Here is a 25020-nt window from a genome sequence, read left to right on the forward strand (position 1 = left end):
ACTTAAAAGGGAAGAAGGGAAATTAAGAATCCTTCAACATGTTTTAAGAAGAGGGAAAGTGGATGATCACTAATAAAAAGCAATTAAGAATTTCTTATTAAATTATCAAAATGATAAACTAAGAAGCATGAGCAATTGAGAATTCCTTTCCTATGATAGTTTAGAAGAAAACATTAAGAATAAAGAATATTTTGAAGACAGATTGCACTTAAGTACTTTTTGAATTATACTTTTTCGTCTTAATATTCAGATATGAAACACAGTTGAAATATTAAACAAGAAAACAATAACACATGAGATATAGAATACTTATTCATCCGGTGTTTGACACATGAATCCTATGAAAAGTTCTTTGTATTATTTCTTCATCCAGCCAACCATACAAAAATTGTCCAACAGTACTTCTATTCCAAAATAATCAGCCTTACAGAAATGTCTAAGAATCCACCCTCAATACTCCGAATGAGGGAGTATTTATACAAAAAGTTACAATAAAATATCACTTAACAAAGAGAGATATAATCTAGGAAGCCTAACTATATGTTACATAAAAATAGAGACAGATGGTCTCGAGGATAGAAGCTAAAATAAACTGATGGCTTGTTGTCCCTCTTTTTGTGAATGAGCTGGAGGCAGGCCCTATGCTTCAGCATCTTGCTGTCTTCCTCATAAACATGTGCTGCCTATTCTGTTTTTGATCTTCTAACTGATACTCTTTAACCTGTTCTGATACTCTTTGACCTCTTCTATCCTTATTCACCTTCTTTTACCAACATTGACTATGGTAAATATTGAAAATGTACTTTTTTACCGAGGCAAATTACAAAATCTTTGTCATGTTCGTCCACCAATCTTCTTTTGGTATTCTAGTCCTTTGAAGTTTCCTAAAGATTTCATCAGCCTCAGTGTATTTGACAAAATTAGGCTGAACTGGAAACAAATGTTCTATCTCATATTCAACATAGAAAAGGTTTTCTAGACTGTCATAGAGAACTCTGCCTATTGGTAGTGCCTTTGGTGCAGATGCACTAGCCGATGAACTGGCCTGGTTATCTGCATATTTAGCTAACTTGTCCACATAGTCTTCATGTCTCATCAATTTATCATTAATTACTAAAGGACTGGGAAGTCCTTTGCTATGCAAAATGCCAAATTTCTTCATGAAATCATTAATTCCTTCTTGCATGTTATGGCATCTCCTTTCTAAATTATGCATCAGAGACCTTTTGGTTAATACCTTCTTGACTTCTAAAATAGTCCCAGTTCTGTCTTCAATACCCAGCTCTTCTAGCTGGTACTTATTTTTGTTGTTCAAAAAATTTATGAGCTTGATGGCTTCCTCAGGCCTCCTTCCTAATTCTTCCTTTGTTCTCTGAACTTCTTCAAGAGCCACTTTTACAAGGTTAATCTGTTCAAAAATTATTTGTATGGATGACCAAGCATCATTTATTGACTATGTGATGTTGGTCCAAAGAATCTTCCTAATGTCTGTTAGGGGATTTTCAAGAGTGAGATCTTTTTCCAATGTTTTCACCCACTGTGCCAATCCTTTATTCTTCCTTACCTCTTCAGCAAAATTGATTTTGGAGACATTATATTTATGTTCTAAAGTAACAAATTGTTCCTTTACCCTCTGCAATTCAGAGACTTGCAGCTTCATCTCTTCCATGGACTTGATTAACTCCTCAGTACTCAAATTTGAAGATCCTGTTGGCGTTGTTCCTGTGCTTGTACCTGTAATTGCTTCCTCTGTGACCAAAGGGACATTGGGTGCGAGAGCTGTTACAAGAGTTGATGGGAATGCCGTGGAGACCATTGGTATCACACTTTGAGGCTGAGAGGTCGACTCACTCTGCCTACTTTTCAAAGATTTTTCCAATTCTTGTTCAGTCTCCTTCCACTACTCGTTTAGCTTTAGGACATGACTTCAGCAGTTTTTGGATGCCTTGATGGAGGTAACTTTAACTACTTTCTTAAGGCAGCTATGTCTTCATATTTCTTCTTAATCAAGGCCTTTGAAACTTTCACATCTTTTGGGTTATGGCCCAATCCAATAACCAACTCCTCCAATGATTTAATTCTATTTTCTTTAGCCTGTGAAGAAGCTCTTTCTAGCTGTAACTGAGTAGTTGTATTATTCAAAGAATTTTCTAATATTTGGGCCATCATGGCTTTACTTGTTAATGTTGAATATACCATTTCCCCTGTCTGCGTGTGTAACTCAATTTGATCTAGGGGGTGAATGTCTTTGGCCAGGTCCTCAAAATCAGTTTTGAGGTAGTCTGCGATTGATTGAGGCTGTTGTATTTTGGGCTTGAAGAAGCTCATCTGCATCTTACCCTCTTTGATGTCATATGCTGACATCAACCTAGTTTGATTTGTGGGGGCCATTTTCAAATACTGATCGTAGACTTGGGCCCTTAATGGTTCATTTTTAGCCTTTATTTATTTGAATTTCTTTTTAATATCTAGGTTCTCATTACCTGGAGGCCTGAAAGATAAGATTTCAGCACTTTGTTTCCTTTCCAGTTCCTGTCTCTGTGAGCTAGAAGGTGTCCCACCTACTGGGAAGTATGTTGGCTATCTGCACCTTCTTTTCTTTGACTTTCTGTAGTTTCTTCAAAAAATTCCTCTTATAAATGAGGTTTTAGCCTGTGCCTCTTAGCACCAACCTGGTCTGATGGGCCACTAGCAAGGGTAGCTACTTCCCTATCTCTCTTTTTGTTCCTTTCCTCATTCAGAGGAGTTTGCAAAATTGGGGGCTGTTCAATATTGACTTGAGTTGGGTGGGCCTATGTTTGAGCCTACTCCTGAGAGGTTTGAGGCTGTTTAGACATGGCTGAGTGTTTTGTTGCTTGAGTGTTGGTCTCTTTTTCTCTTCCCTGCGATGTCTCTGCAAGTAGTGCACTAGTCTCCTGTGAGTGACTTTGTGAGGTATCAGTTGTTGAGGCACTAATCCCTAATGTTGGCTTCTGATAAGTTTCAAATTGCACCTGTCTAAAAGAATCCAAGTCAAGTGTCTTTTCAAGATCCTTCATTACATTTTCTATGTTGACCTGCCCACTATCTGTTTCTACTAGTATCCCTTCTCTCCATTCATCCATGTTAGCAAATTGCTCAATCTATGGAATTCTGTGATGCAAGTATGGTGATAGCCTATTTTTCATTCTTCTATCACAGATGAAACTATGGGGGTCATATGGAGTCCAACTAAAACTTTTGTTTAATCTCAAATGGTCTTCTAGAATTTGCTCTGCTGCTTTCCATGCTTCCCTAGTGTTGCAGACAAAAGGGCCTAAGTGATCCTTGATCCTTAGTTGTGCTTTCTTCTTAGCCTTAGTAAAATAAAGCAAATCTGAGTTTATTATCTGTCTATAATACTCCAATGCAAACAGTCTCATTGGAACATATTTAGTTAGCTTAAATGGGGAAAGCTCACACCCATATACCCTGATCTATGTGTGATTATGGTATAAATACCAGTCACCCACTCTGTACTATTTGGAGAGCTGAAGGATCCTTTTGATATCATCACTAATCCTAGGGGGAATTCCCTGTCAGCAAGGTGGTCACTGGGTGGACAAACTGATCAATGAACTGAGTATATGAATAAGGGCAAGAAGAAGATCTATGGAATATGGGAGTCCAAAAGATGATAGACCTTGGATTACCTTTAGTATCAAGCTTCTTGACAAAAAATGGGAATTTATCTAATTAATTGTAGAGGATGAGGTGATATATAAAGGTGGAATACTTGAAAACCCTTTCATTCTCCAGTCTCATGAACTGGTCATGACTTTTCTCAGTAATAAATGAGGCATAATCGTACTTGACAGCAAGGGGTTGTCCAGGGGTAAAGATAGACATCAACACTAAGGTCAACTCATCTATGTACTCACTAGTGTTGAATCCCATGATTGCAAATATCATATCAACTATGATTTTACCTATATCTGTGAAGAAAACTGACCCATAAGGAGGGGGATTTGTAGTCTGATATTCTTTTAGTATGAAAGTCGGGCATAGGCGATTGAGTTCAGATTGGGACATTTTGGTTGATTTCCCAAGTAAATTTCCAATGGAAATGGGAGTGAGGGCTTGACTGGGGTGAAATTGCAGCATCTCATTGATTGAGTCTACAGTTATTATAAAAAGGATTGTTTGGTTGGGAGACATGAATCCTCTACTATTAGGGTCATAATTTGCATGGCACTGATGGATTATTTCAGGGAAAACATGCATAGAGGAGAGAAAGTACATTGGAAGGTTGGATTCCCACAGTCCTAGGATATCATTGCCGTTCAAATGATTATCTTTGCATTGGAAAAACACTTTGAGATGATCTTTATCGGTGGTTAGGTCTTTTATTTGAAAGTCCTTATCTGCTAGAGGCAGATAGTCTAAATCACAATGAGGGGTGTTAATGGGTGCAACGTTCAGATCTACCGGGGTTTCCATTTTGGTTCTTGTGGATTCAAAAAGGAAACTAAGGTTTTCTTTGTAAAATTAGTGAAACCAAGGGTCTGGGGGACCCAAATTACAAAAGAAGTAATAGAATTATGGTGAATTTTGGCCTCTTCAATTAATTTGTAGTGGAAAACAAGTATTTGTAGGGTTTCTTGTCGGGAAATTGGTAAATACCTAATTTTAGGGGCTGGGCAACAGAATGCAGGTACTGGGTGTGACCGGATAGCTTTGGGTAGCTTCAACTACAAAGTTTGAAGTTGCTTGGCAGCTGAAAGCTCAAGCTGGTTGACCTCGACGTTTTGTTTGCATGGGCGTACGGGTTTGCATAATAAAACAACGAAAATGATTTGTTTTGTTTTATATACAAAGTCAAGGATTGGCGGGTTTCGGGATTTGGATGGGTGACGATAGCAGGCAAATGACGTGATGTTTTGTCGTTTAGTTTGGAGGTGATAGGCGGTTTATATCGCACCACTTATGGAGAGGGGGTGATATTTGGCCTCGAGCCAGTGATTCCATAGAACGAATGACGCGTGGCAAAGGTACTGTACACAAAACCGCTTTGCGATCGCACTAACGTGTAGTCGCAAAGGGTCGTGCGATATTCACAACAGCCATCAGATCTTGGAAACTTGATCGGACGACTATCGGGGATGCGAAGTGACAGGAGTTTAATGAGGGCGGGCCTGATATAATTAAGAGTTTTTAATCATATCGGGGGTGTCGGGATTGGTCGAGAAGGCTATTAATTAACCATGAGGGTTAATTAATCCCTTTTTAATGTAGCGGGGGGTCGGGGCTGTTAATTAGTTACTGTTTAACTAACTAATCCCTATTTAAAATGCACTATGGTTATAATTTAACCAAAGGGGCGAGATATATAATATTTCAGGGTTTTTTACATAGTTAGAATAATATGGGAATGGGTAGATTTTTATAGGGGATTTCTATAATAATAAGTTAGTAGTTAATATGACATTGGATGGAAAAAACGCTATGTGTATAAAATTTTCATGTGTTCATTGAAACTTAGGCTAAGTGAATAATAAGGGTCTTTATGTAAAATATTTTCATTTCCTTAAGTAAAATATGGTTTTACTTAGGAAATACTTATCAAGGGAATGAATGATTAATGAAGGGATATGATTATTGATGAATGGGCTTAAGTACTTAGGTTTTATAAATTATTGAGCCGAGGGTCCGGTCCCTCTAGAAGTTAGAGAAATGCTCTGAGCCCTTCTAATTTGATAGATACCTTGGCACTTAGGGGAAATTAGTGAAAATTTAGGGGAAATGAGTAGGGGAGTTAATTATTTTGACTTTGCTTGCTTGATATGTATTTCATGTGCTACATGCCATTTTCCTTGTGATGAAAGTAAAAATATTTACACATTTGAACTTATTATTCACCACATATTATTCTGCAACCATCATTTACCTACCCTACCTACTTAACCTAGCATTTTCTCTTCTTTATTAGGGTGCACTTAGTGTGGCAAACCATTATCAAACTTTTTTTCTTTTATATGGTGATGGCCTATCTAAGTCTACACTTATTACATCCAAGGGCCCAGATTGAACTGTTTAGCTCCTTTTATTTACTCTACCTATCTACTTATCTGCCAAGATTACACTGTTTGGTCAGATCTTTATTCTCTATTTCTACAACATGAAATTGAAAACATGGAATAACCAAGATTAAGCTATTTGGTTACCATGAATTGTGGGATAAGTAACAAGCTGGACACAATTTTTTATTATACAAAAGTGAAAAAGTAGTGGCATTTAGACTTGCACAATTTCTTGGTCTTTCTTTTTGTTGGAGTTCATTTTCTTTCATTTTTTTTACCATCTTTATTCTTTTTACCCTTTGATTTTTATTTTAGGGTATACCCTCTTTACATTTTTAAATTTTTTTGATTTTTTACAAATATGGAAAACCTTTGCAACAAGAAAAGGTATTAACATATTACATAGCTCATCAAGTCAATCATGATATATGACACCTATTTTTATAGGGGCATAACAGTGGCTCCACTTGGGGATGGCTTTTTCTAGTGAAAAGTCAAGAACAATAGATCAGATGGCCCCGGCAGTTTAGGACCCAAAAAACTGCTAAAAATAGTAAAAATGGCTCTGGAAGTTTAGGACCCGAAAAACTGCTAAAAATAGTAAACTATGCTATAATTAAGGAAACTGAAAAAAAAACTAAAAGAAAACATATTAATATTGTGTTTATCTTCTAGAATAAGTTTCTTGGATTGTCACGATTACTTATTCTGATATTAGCCACATTAAGAAGTGAATTTTATTTTTAAATTAGGAACATATTTTAGCTTTCATTTTGGAATGTACTTTGCAGCTAGTTTAGAATATTATTATTCTTTCTTTTAGAGCTAGTTACAGTACGCTCTAGCCTTGTTTTATTACAGTATCATATTGTTGTAAATATTGTATGATATTCTAACCTTGTAACATTAATGATTGAATTAATTATTCTAATCCTAATTTATAAATACAATATATAAATTAGTATTCTTTATATGTTATTTATTTACACTGAAGTGATACCTCTTGTTGTTTTTTTATATTGAATAAGGTTGTTACGTTTCACTTATTGAAATTTGATTTAAATATCATAATATAATTTACCATATAGATAATTTAGGTTACTGTAGGATAATTTTAGTATAGAATAGGATTAGTATTAGTCTTCTTTTTTGGATTCAATCCTTCGTCGGAAGAAAGGATCCATTGCTAATGGAGTCGTTAAACTCGTCGAGGGTAGCTATACCAAACATCTTGGGCTATTAAAGAGCCCCAATCCAAGCTACATCTCCTTTGTTGACTTAGGCATGCAAATGCCCACCTCCACAAAACTCTAGAAACGTTTTTCATAATTATGAGTTTTTTGTCAATTGTCTCAATTATGAAATAATTATAATCTCATAACTATAAAATTATGAAAAAATAATTATGATAAATAATTCAATCATGTAATTTCACCCTTTTAACATGGAATAAATCTCACATAAGTAAAATAAAAGATGAAAGGGGATGCATTTTAGCCAGAAAGCAAGGTAAGTGGAAATTGGGTTTCTCTCACTATAATGGAATGGAAAATAGGGTTATAACATATGCCCCCTAATGCATGAGTTCGAAAGAGAAAACGATGGCAAAAATGCATTACAACAAAACTTAAAGCTCAAAATGGGAGGAAGGAGCCAAGAATGTGAAGTTGGATGAGAAAAAAAATTGAATTCGGATCGAAGGAAATCAAATGGTGAAGTCTCAAATATGTTGATAAGAACCCCAAGGTAGGCATACCCATGCTCAATCATAAAGAGATACTAAATACTTGACATGAAATGATAAGATATGGCCATGGACAATACACAGTGGATTCGTGTGAAACATCAGAAAGATCATAGCCACCAACAAATACATCTATGTCACAATATACATTAGTAGGACTGTGGACACATAATAGATAGGAGGTGTCCCAGGGTAGTCCTCAAAGTACATAATGAATACATAACTCCAACACAACCTGAGAAGGATGACATATAAGAGTGAGATGTCCCTAACCAAGGGTCTTCTACATAACCCTAATGGTACGAATCAACGAAATGTAAATAGATGTGTTGATGTCTAGCATGGTAGAAATCATCTTATTATTTGTCAATGAGGTGTACCGTTAACAGACAAGAGGAGACCCACCAATAATGAAAATGGACCCCAAGGTACCTAGTACAATCCACTAAGTGTGAATAGATTAACTGATGCCAAACACTCATGAACTCAATGATCTAGAGTCAATGATGTAAACCCATTTTCAATTACAAGGGAACCTACCATTGAGGTCTGCAAGCTCCAAAGTACTACTAGTTACTATATCAAGCTCTTGGATAATGAGTTGAAGTCGAAAAGAGAAGATTCGTCAAAGGAGGGGCCTGATGTATCCCCCATCAATCAAAATGGAACACATTGAGAGATGTAGTAAATGGATAAATTCATGAAGTGATGAAGTACAATTGACACAGGGATGGATAACACAACAAGGTCAACAAGTAACTGCAAATGGTTTACACAAGCTGAGACTTCCCTTGAACATGTACTGGCATGAAAAAAGAGTGACTTGGAAGCATGAATAATGATCACCACATAATATCATGAAACAACACAAGAGGCATTGAAGCATGCTCCATAGTTACTTTAGTTACTGGAAAAGTAACTAGTCAGAGGAGTATATAGACTCATATGTATGGTACGACTCTTAGGCAAGCTAAAACCCAACTGTAATATTATGATGTAGAAAGGTGGCATGTTCGAGGGCGACGTGATTGACACTGCCATTTTGATAACTAACGTAAATGAATTTTCCCTTCCCATTTTTCTCCTTTTATTCTCTTTCATGGTTTAAGGAGCACGAAAGAGAAGATAAGTATGTTCAGTAGGTTCATTTTTTCATAAGTTTTAATGACGTTGAAAAAGAGATAAAATTACACTCATACCCTTCTCATGGTTTAAAAAGCTTTGAGAATGGTAAAGAGATTGCTCGTTGACTTTCAATTTACTTAAAATATAGGAAAGGATAGAAAGAACTCGAAATTTTCTTTTATATTTTACGAGCATGAAAAGATGGAAAAATAAGCTCAAGATTTCATAAGTTTAAAGATTAATGAAAAGAGACCAAAATTAGCTTAGTGTTTTCATTAATTAATGAGGATAAAAACAAGGCAAAAAGGAGCTCGATGTCATTCAATATTTAACAAGCATAAGAAGGACACTAAGGAGGCTCGTCCTAGAGGAAAAAGTGGTATAAAAGGTAGTAGCTAGTGTTGCTATGATGGAACCACGCAAAGCATAAGGAGACAAAGAGACTGGTTTAATAAAACCACTCATCATAACGGTTCCTCCAAGAAAGGGTAAAACACCAAGTGAAAGTGAATAATAGGAAAAGAAGATGATGAATATGGAATTATGAAACCAGGCCTCATCATGCATAAATAGGATGATAGGATGTGGCAATCATGAGGGATAAAGCATGGAATCCTCTCGGGGTAAAGCCAAATATAGGACAAAGAAGAGGACATGAGGCCTAGATTATAAGTCATTGCAGATCAAAAGGAGGAATTCCAAAAGAGAATAAAAATGACACTACATGAACAGCAAGAGGGCAAGAAGGTGCTAAACTAGGATATCCATGTATAAGAAGGCTCTACTACCAAACTACAACATGCATAGAAGATAAAGTGGCTAATGTCACATTTTGATGGGTTCATATGTAAGGCATAATGATGGCACTCATGGTTAATCATGCATTGGAGATGGCGATATGTGAATTACCCCTATATTCCAGTTTAGAAAAACACACCTAAGGTCCAACATATGTCACAATAAGAAGCTACCTTGTCCTATAAAAACCATCCAAAATGTGTAGAACCATGGATAAATCACATAATGAAAGAAATAAAACATGGATGAGGTAAAAGCACGACCCTATATATATATATATATATATATATATATATATATATATATATATATATATATATATATATATATATATATATATATATATATATATATTATTTTCATAATTTTCATTTTTTTTTTTGCATATATGATGTACTAAAGAAGAGCTTGCATCACACACCAAACCAAAAAAGAGATAAATCATCACATGCTCCTATGTAAAATATTTACAAGCATAACTCAGTCTGATAGGTCACGTCAAGGTGTGCCCATTGTCAAGCACAAGCCAAGAATTTCCATACATTAACTCATGGAGGAGTGGAGGTACTATATGGCACACCATGAAGGGGCCATGCCATGGAAAATTGAATTTCCTAATTCCTAAAGGTTGATGATACTAAGGAAAACCTAGAATCATAGCGTTAATAGGAATGACCCAAGGACATATAAGGTGAGTGGTCTCGTGAGCTAGTGGAGCTTCTGGACAAGGGTTGTTAAGATGTAAATGTGGTACAAGACACTTGTTGACATGTGGAGAGAAGTTGGACAATTCATTGGCAAGTTGAGCATTAGAAACTCAAGACTTGACACGGTCCAAGGGTGACACTTCCAAGGAGGGCCAAGGAGAAGCCCCTTGGGTCGATTCAATATTTTATTTCCCAATCTCCACCTTTTCCAAATCGGGGAAACTAGAGACATCAATAAGCATAATCTCCCTAATATTATCAATAAGTTGTGTGGTATCATAAAAAAATACTATATCCCCACCCTCAATGATTTCTAATATCTAACTATGTCACAATGTTATTATCAACCGAAATCTTTACAATAATTATATTCATCTAAATCACATTATAAAGAAATTTTATATAATAATAATAGATATTTTATTGATTTTTTTGGAATTTTATTTTCCAAATAAGAACTTTAATAAATAAATTAATTATTTCTATTTATACTTTAATAAATAAATAAATTATTTCTATATATTAAAATTTCATCATCATTTCCTTGAAACTTATTAACATGCAAAGCTTGAATCCATGTTATATAAATTACATACTTATCATACTTCCCAAATCAAGATATTTCTTTAAAAATGAAGTTCTCTTCCATGTTACATAAATTACATACTTATCAAACTTCCAAAATCAAGATATTTATTTAAAAATGAAGTTCTCTTGATTTTTTTTGGAACCTTTTTCAATGTTAGAGGAAACATTAGAAAATAGTTTAGTTAATCTTTGAAGTTACGTTTGTCAATGATAATTTTAAAAAATCTATTTGTAATTCACCTTTAATTAAGTTTTGATTATAAGTATTTTTCTACCAAATTACAAAGATATGAAATGAAAGTTTTTTTCTTCTTACCTTATGGCATTAAAAAGACCTAAAATATAAATATTGACATTTCTATATTGTAGGTAAAAAAAATATTGTAGTTACATTTTTTAATATCCTTTAATTAAGTTTTGATACTAATTATAAGTATTTTTCTACCAAATTACAATGATAAGAAATGAAAGATTTTTTCTTTTTACCTTGTGGCATTAAAAAGGCCTAAAATATAAATATTGATATTTTATATTGTAGGTAAAAAAAAAAAATTGTATTTACATTTTTTAATATCTTATTGTGTAAAAATTGTAGATAATATTGTTAATTTTATAGATTGGATAGATGATATTCAATCATATAAAAAAATATTAAATAATTATTGGTGAAATTTTAAGGTAAAAATGAGCATTTGAATAAAAAATGATTAAAACTTTTTAATCCAAAAAAAATCAATAAAAATTAAGACAATGATGTTGTCTTAGTGTAAAATATTTGGGAGGGAAAAGAAGACAATTTTATTTTTTTTAATTTGTGTTTTTGTCTTATTTTTTTATAGGTTTACTCAAAGATTAAGTGTAGGTACCTATTGGATGCGGAATTAAAACTACACATCCAATGGGTACCTATACTCGATATTTGAGTAAACTTGTAAGGAGATAAGTCGAAAATACAAATAAAAAAAATAGTTTTCTTTCATTTTCTTTAAAAATCCATCTCTTATATCACTATTTTAACTATTATTTATTATTTTCCTTACGAAGCCAATTTTAGAACTCAAAATTCCCCTAATGATAGTCTTGTCATGTTGACTACTCTAGCATAGGGGAACTAGACCAATATCATAGCATTACTGCTTTTGTCCATGTAAAATGTTTAAAACTTATTATAAATCCTAACAAATATTATCTTCTAAACATTCTACATCCTACTCTAAAGACTTGGTAACCTTCTTATTCATTGATTTTAACAAAATATGACTAACATACATAACAACAAATATCATGGATAACTTCTATGTAATAGGAGAGTTCACTTAGATTCTATCCAGTGGTCCCGTCTCCTCTTCAAATTCTGTGAATTCCATGAATTCCATGTTGGTTAGAATCTTTGCCATCATTGTAACTTTGTTTACTAACCTTCTAATTTGTTTTTGCACTTCATCCATATTCAACAATATTTCCCATTTCTCTTATGATTTCTTAACTAATACTTTTCCCATAATGTTCTTGAGTTTCCAACAAAGGTTTATTGGTAGCATATATATTGTAATCTTCATTCTCATGTTTCTCGTGTTGAAAACTCATCTGCCCCCATATTTCTCTTCTTCTGCATCTGCTATGAACCATCACTCAATTCTTGATCCGCTCTCAATTTCCTCAATTTCACTTTGGATCGTTGGTGGGGTATTTTCATAGTAAATATCAATAAAATGATACGCTACCATATGGGCTTGAGAGGTAGATGGAATTCTAGCATTACTACAACCCCTCCTACCACTTGAACCTCCTCACTAAGGCATAATTCTCCAACAAGAATGAGTATAGGACCGAGGTTCAAAGAAAGGAGGATGGCATACTACACAAAAAGGAACCGTGGACAACGCAAACCTAAGAAAGAGAACATTTAGCCAATCCACCCAAGATAGCACAAAGACCGCTCACCTTCAAACAAATGTCAACCCAAGACTCAAAGAGAGAAACTAAGGACCAAACTTTTGTAGGGATGAGTTTGAAACGTATCCCCACCATTTCATAATCATCTATAACAATATGGGAGGCGTTGTGACTGTCTAACACGAATCAAAGAAAATATATGAGATAGGGGTGACTATAATCCACAAAAGAAAAAGACAATCCTATATAACACAAAAGAGATATCTCAACACTAAGACAAAGACACAACTAAAGAAGCTTAAACTTGCTACAAGTATAGCCCCAAATTGAGAACCAAAAGCACCAAAGAGGAATGCCAAGATAGATGAGATATAATGAAAGTTCAAACCATGGATTACTTTTCTATGAAGAAGTTTCAAAGGCTAAGACAACTGAGTGGAAAAATGGAGTTTCAAAATTGAAGCCTTCCACACCCTCTATGATACCCTAATTTCAAAATGATTAAGCAAAGACTCCACCACTATAATAAGGAACTAAACATTGATACAATAATTTGTGCATAAGAAAACAAGACCAATACGGCCAAGATGCCAAAGGAATTGATGAATGCCACTAAAATTGTCAAAAAGTACTTCCCAGAGCTTATTCACCGAATGAGGAGCTTGATAAAACCAAACAATGTTAAATATGAATGAATTTGGGGTTAATCATAATGATCATGTAATTAGAGGGATTACTTTTATCTCCACTTTTAAAATTAGGAACAATGAGGTTTTGAGTTCTAGGTTTAGGAAAACCCTACTTGACTACCAAATTGAATGGATTTTGTATGTGACGAATAAGGACAGAGCCCTCCAATTTTTAAGATCTTGGCTTGGTAACTTTTGATGTGAATCTTTTCTTTCCTTTTGCAATTGCTTAACCCCAAACTTTATATATTTTATGAAACTTCATCCTAATAGAAACATTTAGAATGTTTTCCACAACCAAATGGGATTTAGAAAGATTTTTTAGGTAAGAGTTCAGGTCATTTAGAGGAATCATACTATTTTCTTTAATTTTAAAAGTCAAAATTTACCTCTATAATCTTTTAATATCTAACTTTGATACGTGCAGAAGCTTCTATGGTTTTATGTTTATGTAGTGCCTTTTTTTTTTCTTTTTAATTAAGGCTTTGTATCTTTTTATCTCATTTGATTTTAGCGAACCATTAGAGACATCCCCGATAGCTTCTCTAGCACTTTTACACTCATTGACATACCAATGATTGGCTATTCTATTTTTCTTTTTACATAACATCTCAATAGATAATTTGTTAATGGAAGTAGAGGGTTGTCATAAAATTATGATAGAGGTTTTCAATATTGTTCTTATACAATATGACATTTAATTCATTATTTAAGTGTTTCAAGAAAAATTAACATTATTTTTTGTTTAAAAGGCAAGTACTTTAGTTATCAGAGTTTTCTTCGATGGAGATTTTGAGCAGGATAAAGTTCAAAGTTGAAGCCAAAGGTCGATGGTTGAAGTTAGACTCAATGCTCATTTAAAAGGTTAAAATTTACTATTTATTTGTATATGGATGGGGATATCACATAGTCCATGACACTACTACCTAGTTCATGGATACAAATCATCTAGTTAGAAATTTACCATCTCATTAGACCATTGCAAATTATTAGATATTGAGAACTATAAAGCTCAATTAATTCAGTACCAAATAAATTCTCAATCAGGTCTTCATAGTTTTTTGTACCTATTAGCTAAAGCAAGGTTGTCATCTAGCTAAAGAGGATTAGGATTGGAATTTAATTAGCTGAGTTACAACATTAAAGCCTCTTAGCAATGGGTTAGTATTTTTAATTCTCATATTGTAAATACCTTGTTATGTGTTTGTAGGGACAATTTTTATCTAGGTTGTTTTTCTTATAGAAATAGAATTTGATGGGCACAAAGTAATAGATTGTTTTTTTCCCCTAGGAAAAAATCGTAATTTTATTCATAATTGATAAAATTACATTTTGTAGATGCCATAGGCATATGCAGAAGGCTGAACCTGTAATAACAGGCAGCAGATCAAAGAAAGTAACACTAATTAGCATAAGAACAGTTCCTGTAAGGACAGGATCAAACAGAGTAACAGAAAGAGAAATTATGTTCCAGCAAGCCTATTCTTTCCTTCCCTTCTTCTTCTCCACCCGGCGCCATCCTCCCGAATCAGCTGTGGGTGTAATTGTAGCTAGCTGGTTTTCCATTGTGATCAGTTGTTGTTCTTTGTCTGATTCTGAGCCCTCCGATTCATGGGTTCTCTTTATGCCGCTTACTTCCATTTTCAACTCTTGATGTAGATCTGTAATGATCAGCCCCGCATGAGTTGAAGGGGTATTCGCTTCCTGAGTTTGTTTCTGTCCCATTTGAGATTCTGGTTCCATCTGGTTCTCTGTGGGTTCCTCCTTTATGTCCACTTCTTCCGGTGGCTCTGTGTGTTGCCAGCCTTTGGGCTTTTTTTGTTGTTTTTTCCTAGGGTCTTTTCGAGCTGTTGGGCAATCATATTGAAGATGCCCTGTCTGCATACAGTTCCTGCAACGGAATGCTGTATTTTCGTAATCAAGCTGCTGTATCCATTGAGTGTTATTGAAGTTTAGCGCAATGTGGTCAGGTAGCCCCTGACTCAAATCCACTTCTACACATATTCTGGCAAAAGTGAAGATTCCCCTGATTGCTCTGTCTTCATCCGTTTTTAGGAATTTCCCTAGAGAATTCCCAATGGCGATTAACACTTTTTGATGCCAGAAGTGCAATGGGAGCCCATGTAGCCTCACCCATACTGGCATGGTTGAGACTATCATTGTAGTAGCATCAAAGTCCGAGAACCAGGGTGTGATGAAGAGGCCAGCACTGCCCCAGAACCAAGGCCCCTGTTTGATAATGTTGTCCCTTTCCTGTTCTGAATCAAATCTAACTATGAAAAACCCTTTAGGGCAGAGATAAATTTCACAGTTAGGTGTCCATGTTGAGTAGATCCATTGATGCAGGGCATCTGATTTTGGCCAGAAGCCATTGAATCTACATATAACTGCAGTATTAGATAAATCAGTGTATAGTTCATTTACCTCCGGCATGGATACTTGCAGAGTTGGTGATTCTGGCTTTTGTTCGACGATGTAGGGTCCTGGCAGTTCTGTTGTTGGTGCTGCTTTATTTTTCATTCAAAGTAATAGATTGTTATATAAATATTGTTGGCATTAAAATCTGAAATCTCCCTCCAAATGTAGTGATTGAGAATGTATTTATTATAAGTCAAATGTGAGAAGAAATGTTCATTTTCTGTAACAAGCATATGCCTCCAATCCCTTTATGAAGGATTTGATATTCCATATCAATCACAATACAAATCCTTCAATGTTAAAAACCTTAGATTCTTCATGCTTACAAGCTTTAACCAATAATACAATACCAATTTCACTCAAAATATAAATTAATATATGCCATTTGTTCCATGGAAGACCATGAAGAGGATCTGAAGTATACCAAATTCCTATTTATTTTTTACTTTAGTATCTATATCTCTAATAATAACTTTTTAGTTCCTAATTATTCTCTGTTTTCCTTCCTTCTTAGTTTCTTTAATCTTTCTGATTTACTTAGTTAATTCTATTTGGTCTTTTGGAATGAAGTATTTTCTTTATAAATATTTTAGCCTTTTTTATGCTTTGTAATTTTGCTTAATATACCATATTTATGGTCCTTAAAACTTCACTTACTATGATCAACTTATCTTTACATTCAATTATTTTGTCCAATATCTTCACTGTTATGAAATAAATTGTCTCAATATATAATTTAAGTTTTAATTCTTGTTAACATGTCTTTTATCTTTCAACACTTTCAAACAAAAAACCAAAAAAAAAAATGCCAATAAATATATAAAATATAATTATATTCCTTTATGTTTAGATTCCTTCACTCTTGAGAACATGTCCGTTCTTTTTAAAACTAATTATAAAATATAATTGAAAATTAAATTACTTTGATGGTGATATTAAGTATAATAAGCTTCCTGAGTTTATTGCCAGTTATAAAAAATAACTATATGAAATTATAGCAAACAAATTGGAATCTTTTATTTAAACATAATAGAAAGATAAAAAAAAATTATAAAACAAAATAGAGGACGTTTAATTATATTATAATTATAATATAAAATAGTATATAATACATTATTAATGATAAAATGATTAATTAATATTTAATATTAAATATAATAAATTTAACTGATTTATTATGAGTTTTAAATTTTGTTATAATTTATTTATTTGTAAAAAATATTTTTACATTCATGAATTTATTACATTTAATTTTTTATTTTTTGAAAATTTTCAGAATAGATGTTACTTCCAAAATTAATTTGTTAAAGAAATTATAAAGTGTTATATTTTGTTCAAAAAATAATTTACAGTAGCTTGAATTTAACCATTATAAAAAAAGTAACATCCTGAAAACTAAACCATTAATAATCTCTTTAAATTGGTGTCATAAACCTAAATAAAATATTAAATATATATTTTAATTAAAATATAATTATTTTAAAATTTTAGTTTTATGATTTACTTTTTAATACTAATCTGAATGTTCAGTCAAAAATAGACCATATTAAAAATTATTTTCCATAAAACACAACAATAAAATTTAAACTACCTCCTCGTTAACCTAATTAATTGAATTTCTTTAAATTTTTATGTAAATTAAATTACTTTACAGTTTTAACAATAATCGATCAAATTAAATTACTTTTAAGACCCTGTACTCACACATTAATTAAATTAAATTAAATTTCTTTACAGTATCAATTAAATTACTATTAAAACCATGTAATCGCATAAAACATGTAAATATGCTTGTTATAATAAGCACGAGGAGCATGATGTAAATATAATTGTCTAACAATGAATACACTCCAATAGCGCTGGGTGTCTATTATTGAAAAAAACAAAACATAAATAAAAACATATTTATAAGCGTTATGACCGTCTGTTACAGTGATCTAATTATCATCACTTCAATCCTCCACTCAGCGGGTCCCCTTCTCCCACACAGGGCATTGTAATTTAGGACATTTTGAGACATCTAGCATTTCCAACCATTTCCTTCCACTTCTTCTAACTCAAGGCACTCACTAACATTCATTACCTGAAGCTTTGTCGCGTGCTCCAACCCCCGGATCCTCCTCTGCTTCACACATCCATCTGCGTCAAAGGTCTCCAAGGATACCAACTTTTCCATGCTGGGCAGTTCTTCTAACTCTGAGCACCCAGAAACATTTAGGAATCTAAGATTTGTCGTCTGCCCCAACCCCTGTATAGTCTTAAGCTTCTTACATCCTTCTGCCCACAACTCCTCCAAGGATACCAACCTTTCGATGCTCGGCAATTCTTCTAACTCTGAGCATCCACAAACATCTAAGCATATAAGCTTTGTAGCCTGAGCCAACCCGTCTATGCTCTTCAGCTTCATACATCCCCCTGCCCACAGCTGCTGCAAAGATACCATTGTTTCCAGACATGGCAATTCTTCTAACTCTGAGCATCCAGAAAAATCGAGGTATTTAAGTTTTGTAGCCTGCGTCAATCCCCGTATGCTCTTCAGCTTCACACATCCACCTACCCGCAACTCTACCAAAGATACCAACTTTTCCATGCTGGGCAGTTCTAACTCTGAGCACCCAGAAACATTTAAGCATATAAGCTTTGTAGCCTGAGCCAACCCGTGTATGCTCTTCAGCTTCATACATCCCTTTGCCAGCAGCTCCTGCAAAGATACCATTGTTTCCAGACTTGGGAGTTCTTCTAACTCAGAGCACTCAGAAACAACGAGGGATTTAAGTTTTGTAGCCTGCGTCAATCCCCGTATGCTCTTCAGCTTCAGACATCCACCTACCCACAACCCCTCCAAGGATACCAACTTTTCCATGCTGGGCAGTTCTTCTAACTCTGAGCATCCAGAAACATTGAGGTCTTTAAGTTTTGTAGCCTGCGTCAATCCCCGTATGCTCTTCAGCCTGACACATCCCTCTGCCCACAACCCCTCCAAGGATACCAACTTTTCCATGCTTGGTAGTTCTTCTAACTCTGAGCACCTACAGATAATTAGGTGTCTAAGATTTGTCGTCTGCCCAAACCCCTGTATGGTCTTAAGCTTCTTACATCCGTCTGCCCACAACCCATCCAAGGATGCCAACCTTTCGATGCTTGGCAATTCTTCTAACTCTGAGCATCCAGAAACATCTAACCATATAAGCTTTGTAGCCTGAGCCAACCCGTGTATGCTCTTCAGCTTCATACATCCATTTGCCAGCAGCTTCTCCAAAGATACCATTGTTTCCAGACTTGGCAATTCTTCTAATTCTGAGCATCCATGAACATCGAGGCATTTAAGTTTTGTAGCCTGCGTCAATCCCCGTATGCTCTTCAGGCTCTCACAGTTGTCTGCCACCAACTCCTCCAAACATAAAAACGTTTCCATAGTTGGAAGCTCTTCTAAATGGGAGCACCCAGAAACATTTAGGGATCTCAGCTTCGTCGCCTGCGCCGACCCCCGTATGCTCTTCAGCCTCTTACATCCGTCTGCCTGCAACTCCTCCAAACATAAAAACGTTTCCATACTTGGTAGCTCTTCTAGCTCGGAGCACCCAGAAACATTTAGGGATCTCAACTTCGTCGCCTGCGCCGACCCCCGTATGCTCTTCAGATTCAGACATTTCTGTGCCCGCAACTCCTCCAAACATGAAAACGTTTCCATACTTGGCAGCTCTTCTAGCTTGTAGCACCCAGAAACATCTAGGAATCTGAGCTTCGTCGCCTGCGCCGGGAATGGTATGCTTTTCAGCTCAAAACAATCGTTTGCATGCAACTCCTCCAAAGATGCTGGCAACTGCAGAGGTGCGTGCAAAAGCAAAATGTGCACTCGTTACCACCACAAGTAATATCATAATTCACATTATCATAACCTTACGAATTCTTTTCAAACGAAAATGTTGTGCGACAGTAATAGCTACTAAACATACAAACGTCAACCTAACAAATTTCTAAACATACAAACGTCAACATAACAAATTTCTACAGTTCTACTTACTGATGATTCGCATTCACTGTCCAACAATGTTTCTAAACCGCTATAATCCACTCGTAGAACCCTTAATTTCTTCATTGTAACCAACCAAGGCAGGGAAGTGCAGCAACATGCTTTCCAGCTGAACCACAACAGATTTGGTAACTTCACCCTCGTCAATGGATTTGGTATCTTCAAATTCATCAGGAAGCCGTCGAAGGCAAAGCCTTCAATATAAAGAATTTGCAACCTCCTCAAAATGCGGTTCCAGCCATCATTTTCAGTCTCAATAATGTCACATAGATCATCGCCACCAAATTCGCCTTCAACCAGCCGAATTCCCCGCACGGTGATTTCCTGTCCATAGTTGAAAAACGAATGTTATGGCTGGTTCGTTCAAAAATTCGTACCACGCTTTTAGTGAATAATCTTAAAAAAGAGAATGACTAAACACTTACAAATGATTGTTGTGACAAATAATCAATAACCCTTTTTGTCTGCCAAAGACGATGTGGCGACGAAGTAGCAGCAACCTCTCTTCCCAGGTCTCTTACGTGGTCGTGCATACGTATACAATTCCGGTCGTCCACTTCTACAAGAGACTTGTCCTGCAGATTTAGAAACCCTCGCTTTCCTCTCCAATCCGATCCGTTCCATATGCTTATGGCCGAATCCTTGTTTTCACCTATGAAAAAGCACGCGATATCTAGGAATATCTCTTTTTCCTGTTTATCGAGTGAGCAATAACTTCTAAAAAGTGTCTTCTGTATGTCACTGGGAAGTATTTCTTTAAGAGCCTCCAATTCGTCTTCCCACTCAGATATTTCTTTATTATAAAGTAATGCCCCAACTATTTTCAGAGATAAGGGCAATCCATTGCAACATTCTAAAAACTTATATACTAGATGCTGAAACGCTGGAAGCGGATCAGCTTGGCTGAAGGCATGGGAACAGAAGAGCTCTTGGGAGTGCTCTTCATTAAGCCCAGATAGCTTATATATAGATGAACCTTCAACTCTTGAGCTTCTGAGAACACCCCTATCTCTAGATGTAATCAATATTAAACTCCGTGAATTGAGATTATCAGTTTGGACAGGCAAAAATGCATTCACCTGGTCAACATTATCAACATCATCAAACACTATTAAAGTGTCAAAACATTTCAGATGCTCTTCCAGCATCTTTTTACCTACATGAACATCGTTTACCTGCTCATCCCTTCCAGTCAAGGTCTTAAGGAGTTGAACCTGTAACAAATGTAAAGACCCCTTACTTGCTTTATCTCTGACGTCAGCTAAAAAACAGGATTTGCTATAACGTGATCTCTTCCTATTGAAGAAAAGTTTTGCTAGCGTTGTTTTTCCTACGCCACCTAAACCTACAATCCCCAAGATCTGAGGTTTCCCGCTTTCCTCTTTCTGCAACAGCACTTTATTTTCGAAATCTTTGAGCTTTAAATCCAACCCTGTTGGATAATCAGCCACGTGCAAGTCTGGCTCTTTCACCATTTCTGACAGACGTTTAACCAACTTATCTAGCAGCTCCAGCTCCAACTCCTCACTAATTATTCAGAAACAATAAGTAGACCTAGTGAGAAACAAACATCTATGTCTATTTATCAGAATAAAACACAACTATATCGATAGGTAAGGTTGAGTTCTCACCCATTGCACGTCTCCAGCTCCAAACCGCTATTATTTGCCACTTGATGAAGTGCATTTTTCCATTCTTTAACAGTGTTGGCATCATGTCGCCCCTTCGTTTCATGTGATTGCAGGGCTTCACCATAAGAGTCCTGTATCCACCGAACTTTAGCGGGAGTGACACGATAAAACACGGGAACTATAGGAGCTTTTGACTGTAACATCATTACGAGCTCGTTCAGGCACCAAGATGACTCAGCATATCTAGGAGAAAGGATCGCCACATGAACAGAGGCGGTTCTAATAACGTGCTCTAATTGAGAAGAAATTTCGTATCCCACTTGCATCTCCTCGTCATCGACAAAAGCCGTCAATCCTTTCTCTCGGAGGCGAAGATACAGAGATCTGGCGAAGGTTTTCTTCACTTCAACCCCGCGATGGTTTATGAAAAATTTGTAGGATTTGTAGCTGGGATTAGCCACGGCAGAGGTGGAGGATGAGGATGTAGCCATTGCGAACTGGAAAACAAAAATGAAAGGTAGTAAGGTTCGATACTATGGACGCAATTTGCAGAGGGGTAGCCAAGTTAGGGTTTGTAAAGCGCAGAGAGATCGTGGGAATCACTGGCTATAGATATTAAACCTTCACCTGCGGTTTATGCAAGGTTATTTTATGCACCTGTGGTTTATGCGTAGTTATTTTATAAAATACAGAGCATAGTAACCGACATCGAGCATCAAATTTCAACGCATTTTTGAAACCCCACGCGCATTCAACTAAAGGTAAGACGCAAACAGGCCCCACACGCAATTGGAGGTAACACGTAGGCCCCACAAGATGCTCTGCACGTCATGACAGCGTTAATAAAACGCGTATACATTTAAAAGGAAAAGATGCTCAACTGTCCAAAATTTTGACGAGACTGAATTTTGAAATGCGATTTTGAATAAATAAATGAATTGAGCGTTTCCATAAATTTTGAAAGCATTTACACCGTAGATTATAGAACTCAGAATTATCATTCCAAAAGTTCACAAATAAAATTATCATTTCAAAAAAATCTTTACTAGCTTTCGAAAAAAATATATATTAAAAAATCAAAAACATTAACAACTTACGATAAAACTACATAATTTCAAACTCACATTTCAAGATTATATCAATAGTATAGTCTAACTAGGTTAATATTAAAATATTTACCTATGTTAATATTAAAATATTTATTGATGGAATACTTTGCATTCCAGATGTTACACACTTTCGTTTGACTTTTAAATTCCTATTAAATTTTTAGAATTTTTTAAATTAAACATAAATTTTAATTTTTAGAATATGATGATTTTAAATGAAAATTAATACGAGAAATAAAATTAATTACAAATAAATATTTTGGAGAATATAGTTATTATATTTAATGGTTATAAAATAAATTAAGTATATCGGTTTTGAATTTGATTTATTTGTAATTACAATTCTTTAGATTTTGAATTTGATTTATTTGTAATATAATTTTTAAAATTTTAAATATAATTTATTTATAATTAAATTTTTTTGTGTGGAAAAGGTGTTATTAGAGATATGAAAAACTTATATTTAAAAAAAAATAATGAAATTGAAAATTGAAGAAAGTATTTTTTAAATTGGTATAAATAATAATTTTGAACTAATACCATGTTAAGGGTTTCAAGTGTTTCTTTTTACTTTAAAGCAAAGTTAAGTATTTAAAAATAATTATTATTAAATGAATTAAAAATTAAAAGATAAATGTCTTATTTTATTATGTAGTAAAAATATGGACATTTTATTATTTGAAAAAAAAGCATTTTGCCCATTTTTGACATAAAGCATATGGACACACTACGAGCAAAGACTACCATTCAAGATAATGGTCTATAAATTGTCATGATGAAATGGATTAAAATTAGGAAATTGAAAAAAAAAATGTCAAACAAGCCATTAGATAAAAGATTACAATAGAATAATAGTGTGACATAGAGATTGGGTAACCACTAAAAATCAAAATACTCAATAGAAACAAATTAACATATATGACCAAATAAATTCAATTGAGGATTAGCCGCGGCAGAGGTGGAGGATGAGGATGTAGCCATTGCGAACTGGAAAGGAAAAATGAAAGGTAGTAAGGTTCGATACTATGGACGCAATTTGCAGAGGGGTAGACAAGTTAGGGTTTGTAAAGCGCAGAGACATCGTGGGAAACACTGGCTGTAAATATTAAACCTTCACCTGCGGTTTATGCAAGGTTATTTTATGCACCTGTGGTTTATGCGTAGTTATTTTATAAAATACAGAGCATAGTAATCGACATCGAGCATCAAATTTCAACGCATTTTTTAAACCCCACGCGCATTCAACTTAAAGATAAGAGGCAAACAAGCCCCGCACGCAATTGGAGGTAACACATAGGCCCCACAAGATGCTCTGCACGTCATGACAGCGTTAATAAAACGCGTATACATTTAAAAAGAAAAGATGCTCAACTATACATTTAAAAAGAAAAGATGCTCAACTAACTGTCCAAAATTTTGACAAGATTGTGAATTTTAAAATGTGATGTTGAATATACAAATGAATGGAGCGTTTCCGTAAATTTTGAAAGCATTTACACCGTAGATTATAGAACTCAGAATTATCATTCCAAAAGTTCACAAATAAAAGTTATCATTTCAAAAAATTCTTTACTAAATTTCGGGGAAAAAATTATCATTAAAAAATCAAAAACATTAACAACTCACGATAAAACTATATAATTTCAAACTCGTATTTCAAGATTATATCAATATTATAGTTTAACTATGTTAATATTAAAATATTTACTTATTGTTGAATTGAGGCTTTTGTGATCCATATCAAGTTTAAGAGAAATTTTTCGGATTAAATCACAAGATATATCATTTGTCAACGCATTTCGAACCAACGAGTGTTGATTCATCGTCAGGACAAGTTGAAAAATCAGATCCATCTTTGCCTGTTAAATAGTATGAGCAGAGCCTCCAACGGCTAACAAAGGTAACGGTTAAATTTGACTAGGCACCCGGATCAAACTAGTGAAAAATAAGGGACCTTACCTTTACCTAAATATAATTTATAAGTATAAATTAATTTTAATTAAATTGGTTCATGAGTTAATAAATAGTTAAAAGTATTAACTATTTTATAGATAAATGAAAATTATAAATATTAGAAAATATCGTATAACTAAAAATATATAAAGGAATAACTAACTAATTAAAACTATATATAAATTTTATATATATATATATATAATTTTTAAATGAGAGGTTAAGTTAGTTGGAAAAAAATAAAAATAAAATAAAATAAAAATATTAATATTAAAATAAATAAATAAATAT

At 34.4% G+C, this 25020-nt stretch overlaps 2 protein-coding genes across 2 annotated transcripts; both read right to left on the minus strand.

Annotated features, from left to right (window-relative positions):
* Positions 1–17876: 17876 nt before the first annotated feature.
* Positions 17877–19981, minus strand: LOC149200952 (uncharacterized). Its single transcript, XM_089399651.1, has one exon. The coding sequence runs from the start codon at positions 19692–19694 to the stop codon at positions 18024–18026; it is 1671 nt and encodes a 556-aa protein (XP_089255777.1). The 5' UTR covers positions 19695–19981; the 3' UTR covers positions 17877–18023.
* Positions 19965–22258, minus strand: LOC149200953 (TMV resistance protein N-like). Its single transcript, XM_089401132.1, has 3 exons — positions 21668–22258; positions 20462–21563; positions 19965–20360 (listed from the first exon to the last, which is right to left on the minus strand). The coding sequence occupies exons 1-3, from the start codon at positions 22156–22158 to the stop codon at positions 19965–19967; spliced, it is 1989 nt and encodes a 662-aa protein (XP_089257258.1). The 5' UTR covers positions 22159–22258.
* Positions 22259–25020: the final 2762 nt, after the last annotated feature.

This window comes from Pinus tabuliformis, chromosome 2_1 (assembly GCF_031772625.1).
Source record: "Pinus tabuliformis cultivar Carrire ecotype Pingquan chromosome 2_1, CPIR1, whole genome shotgun sequence".
Classification (NCBI taxonomy): Eukaryota; Viridiplantae; Streptophyta; class Pinopsida; order Pinales; family Pinaceae; genus Pinus; species Pinus tabuliformis.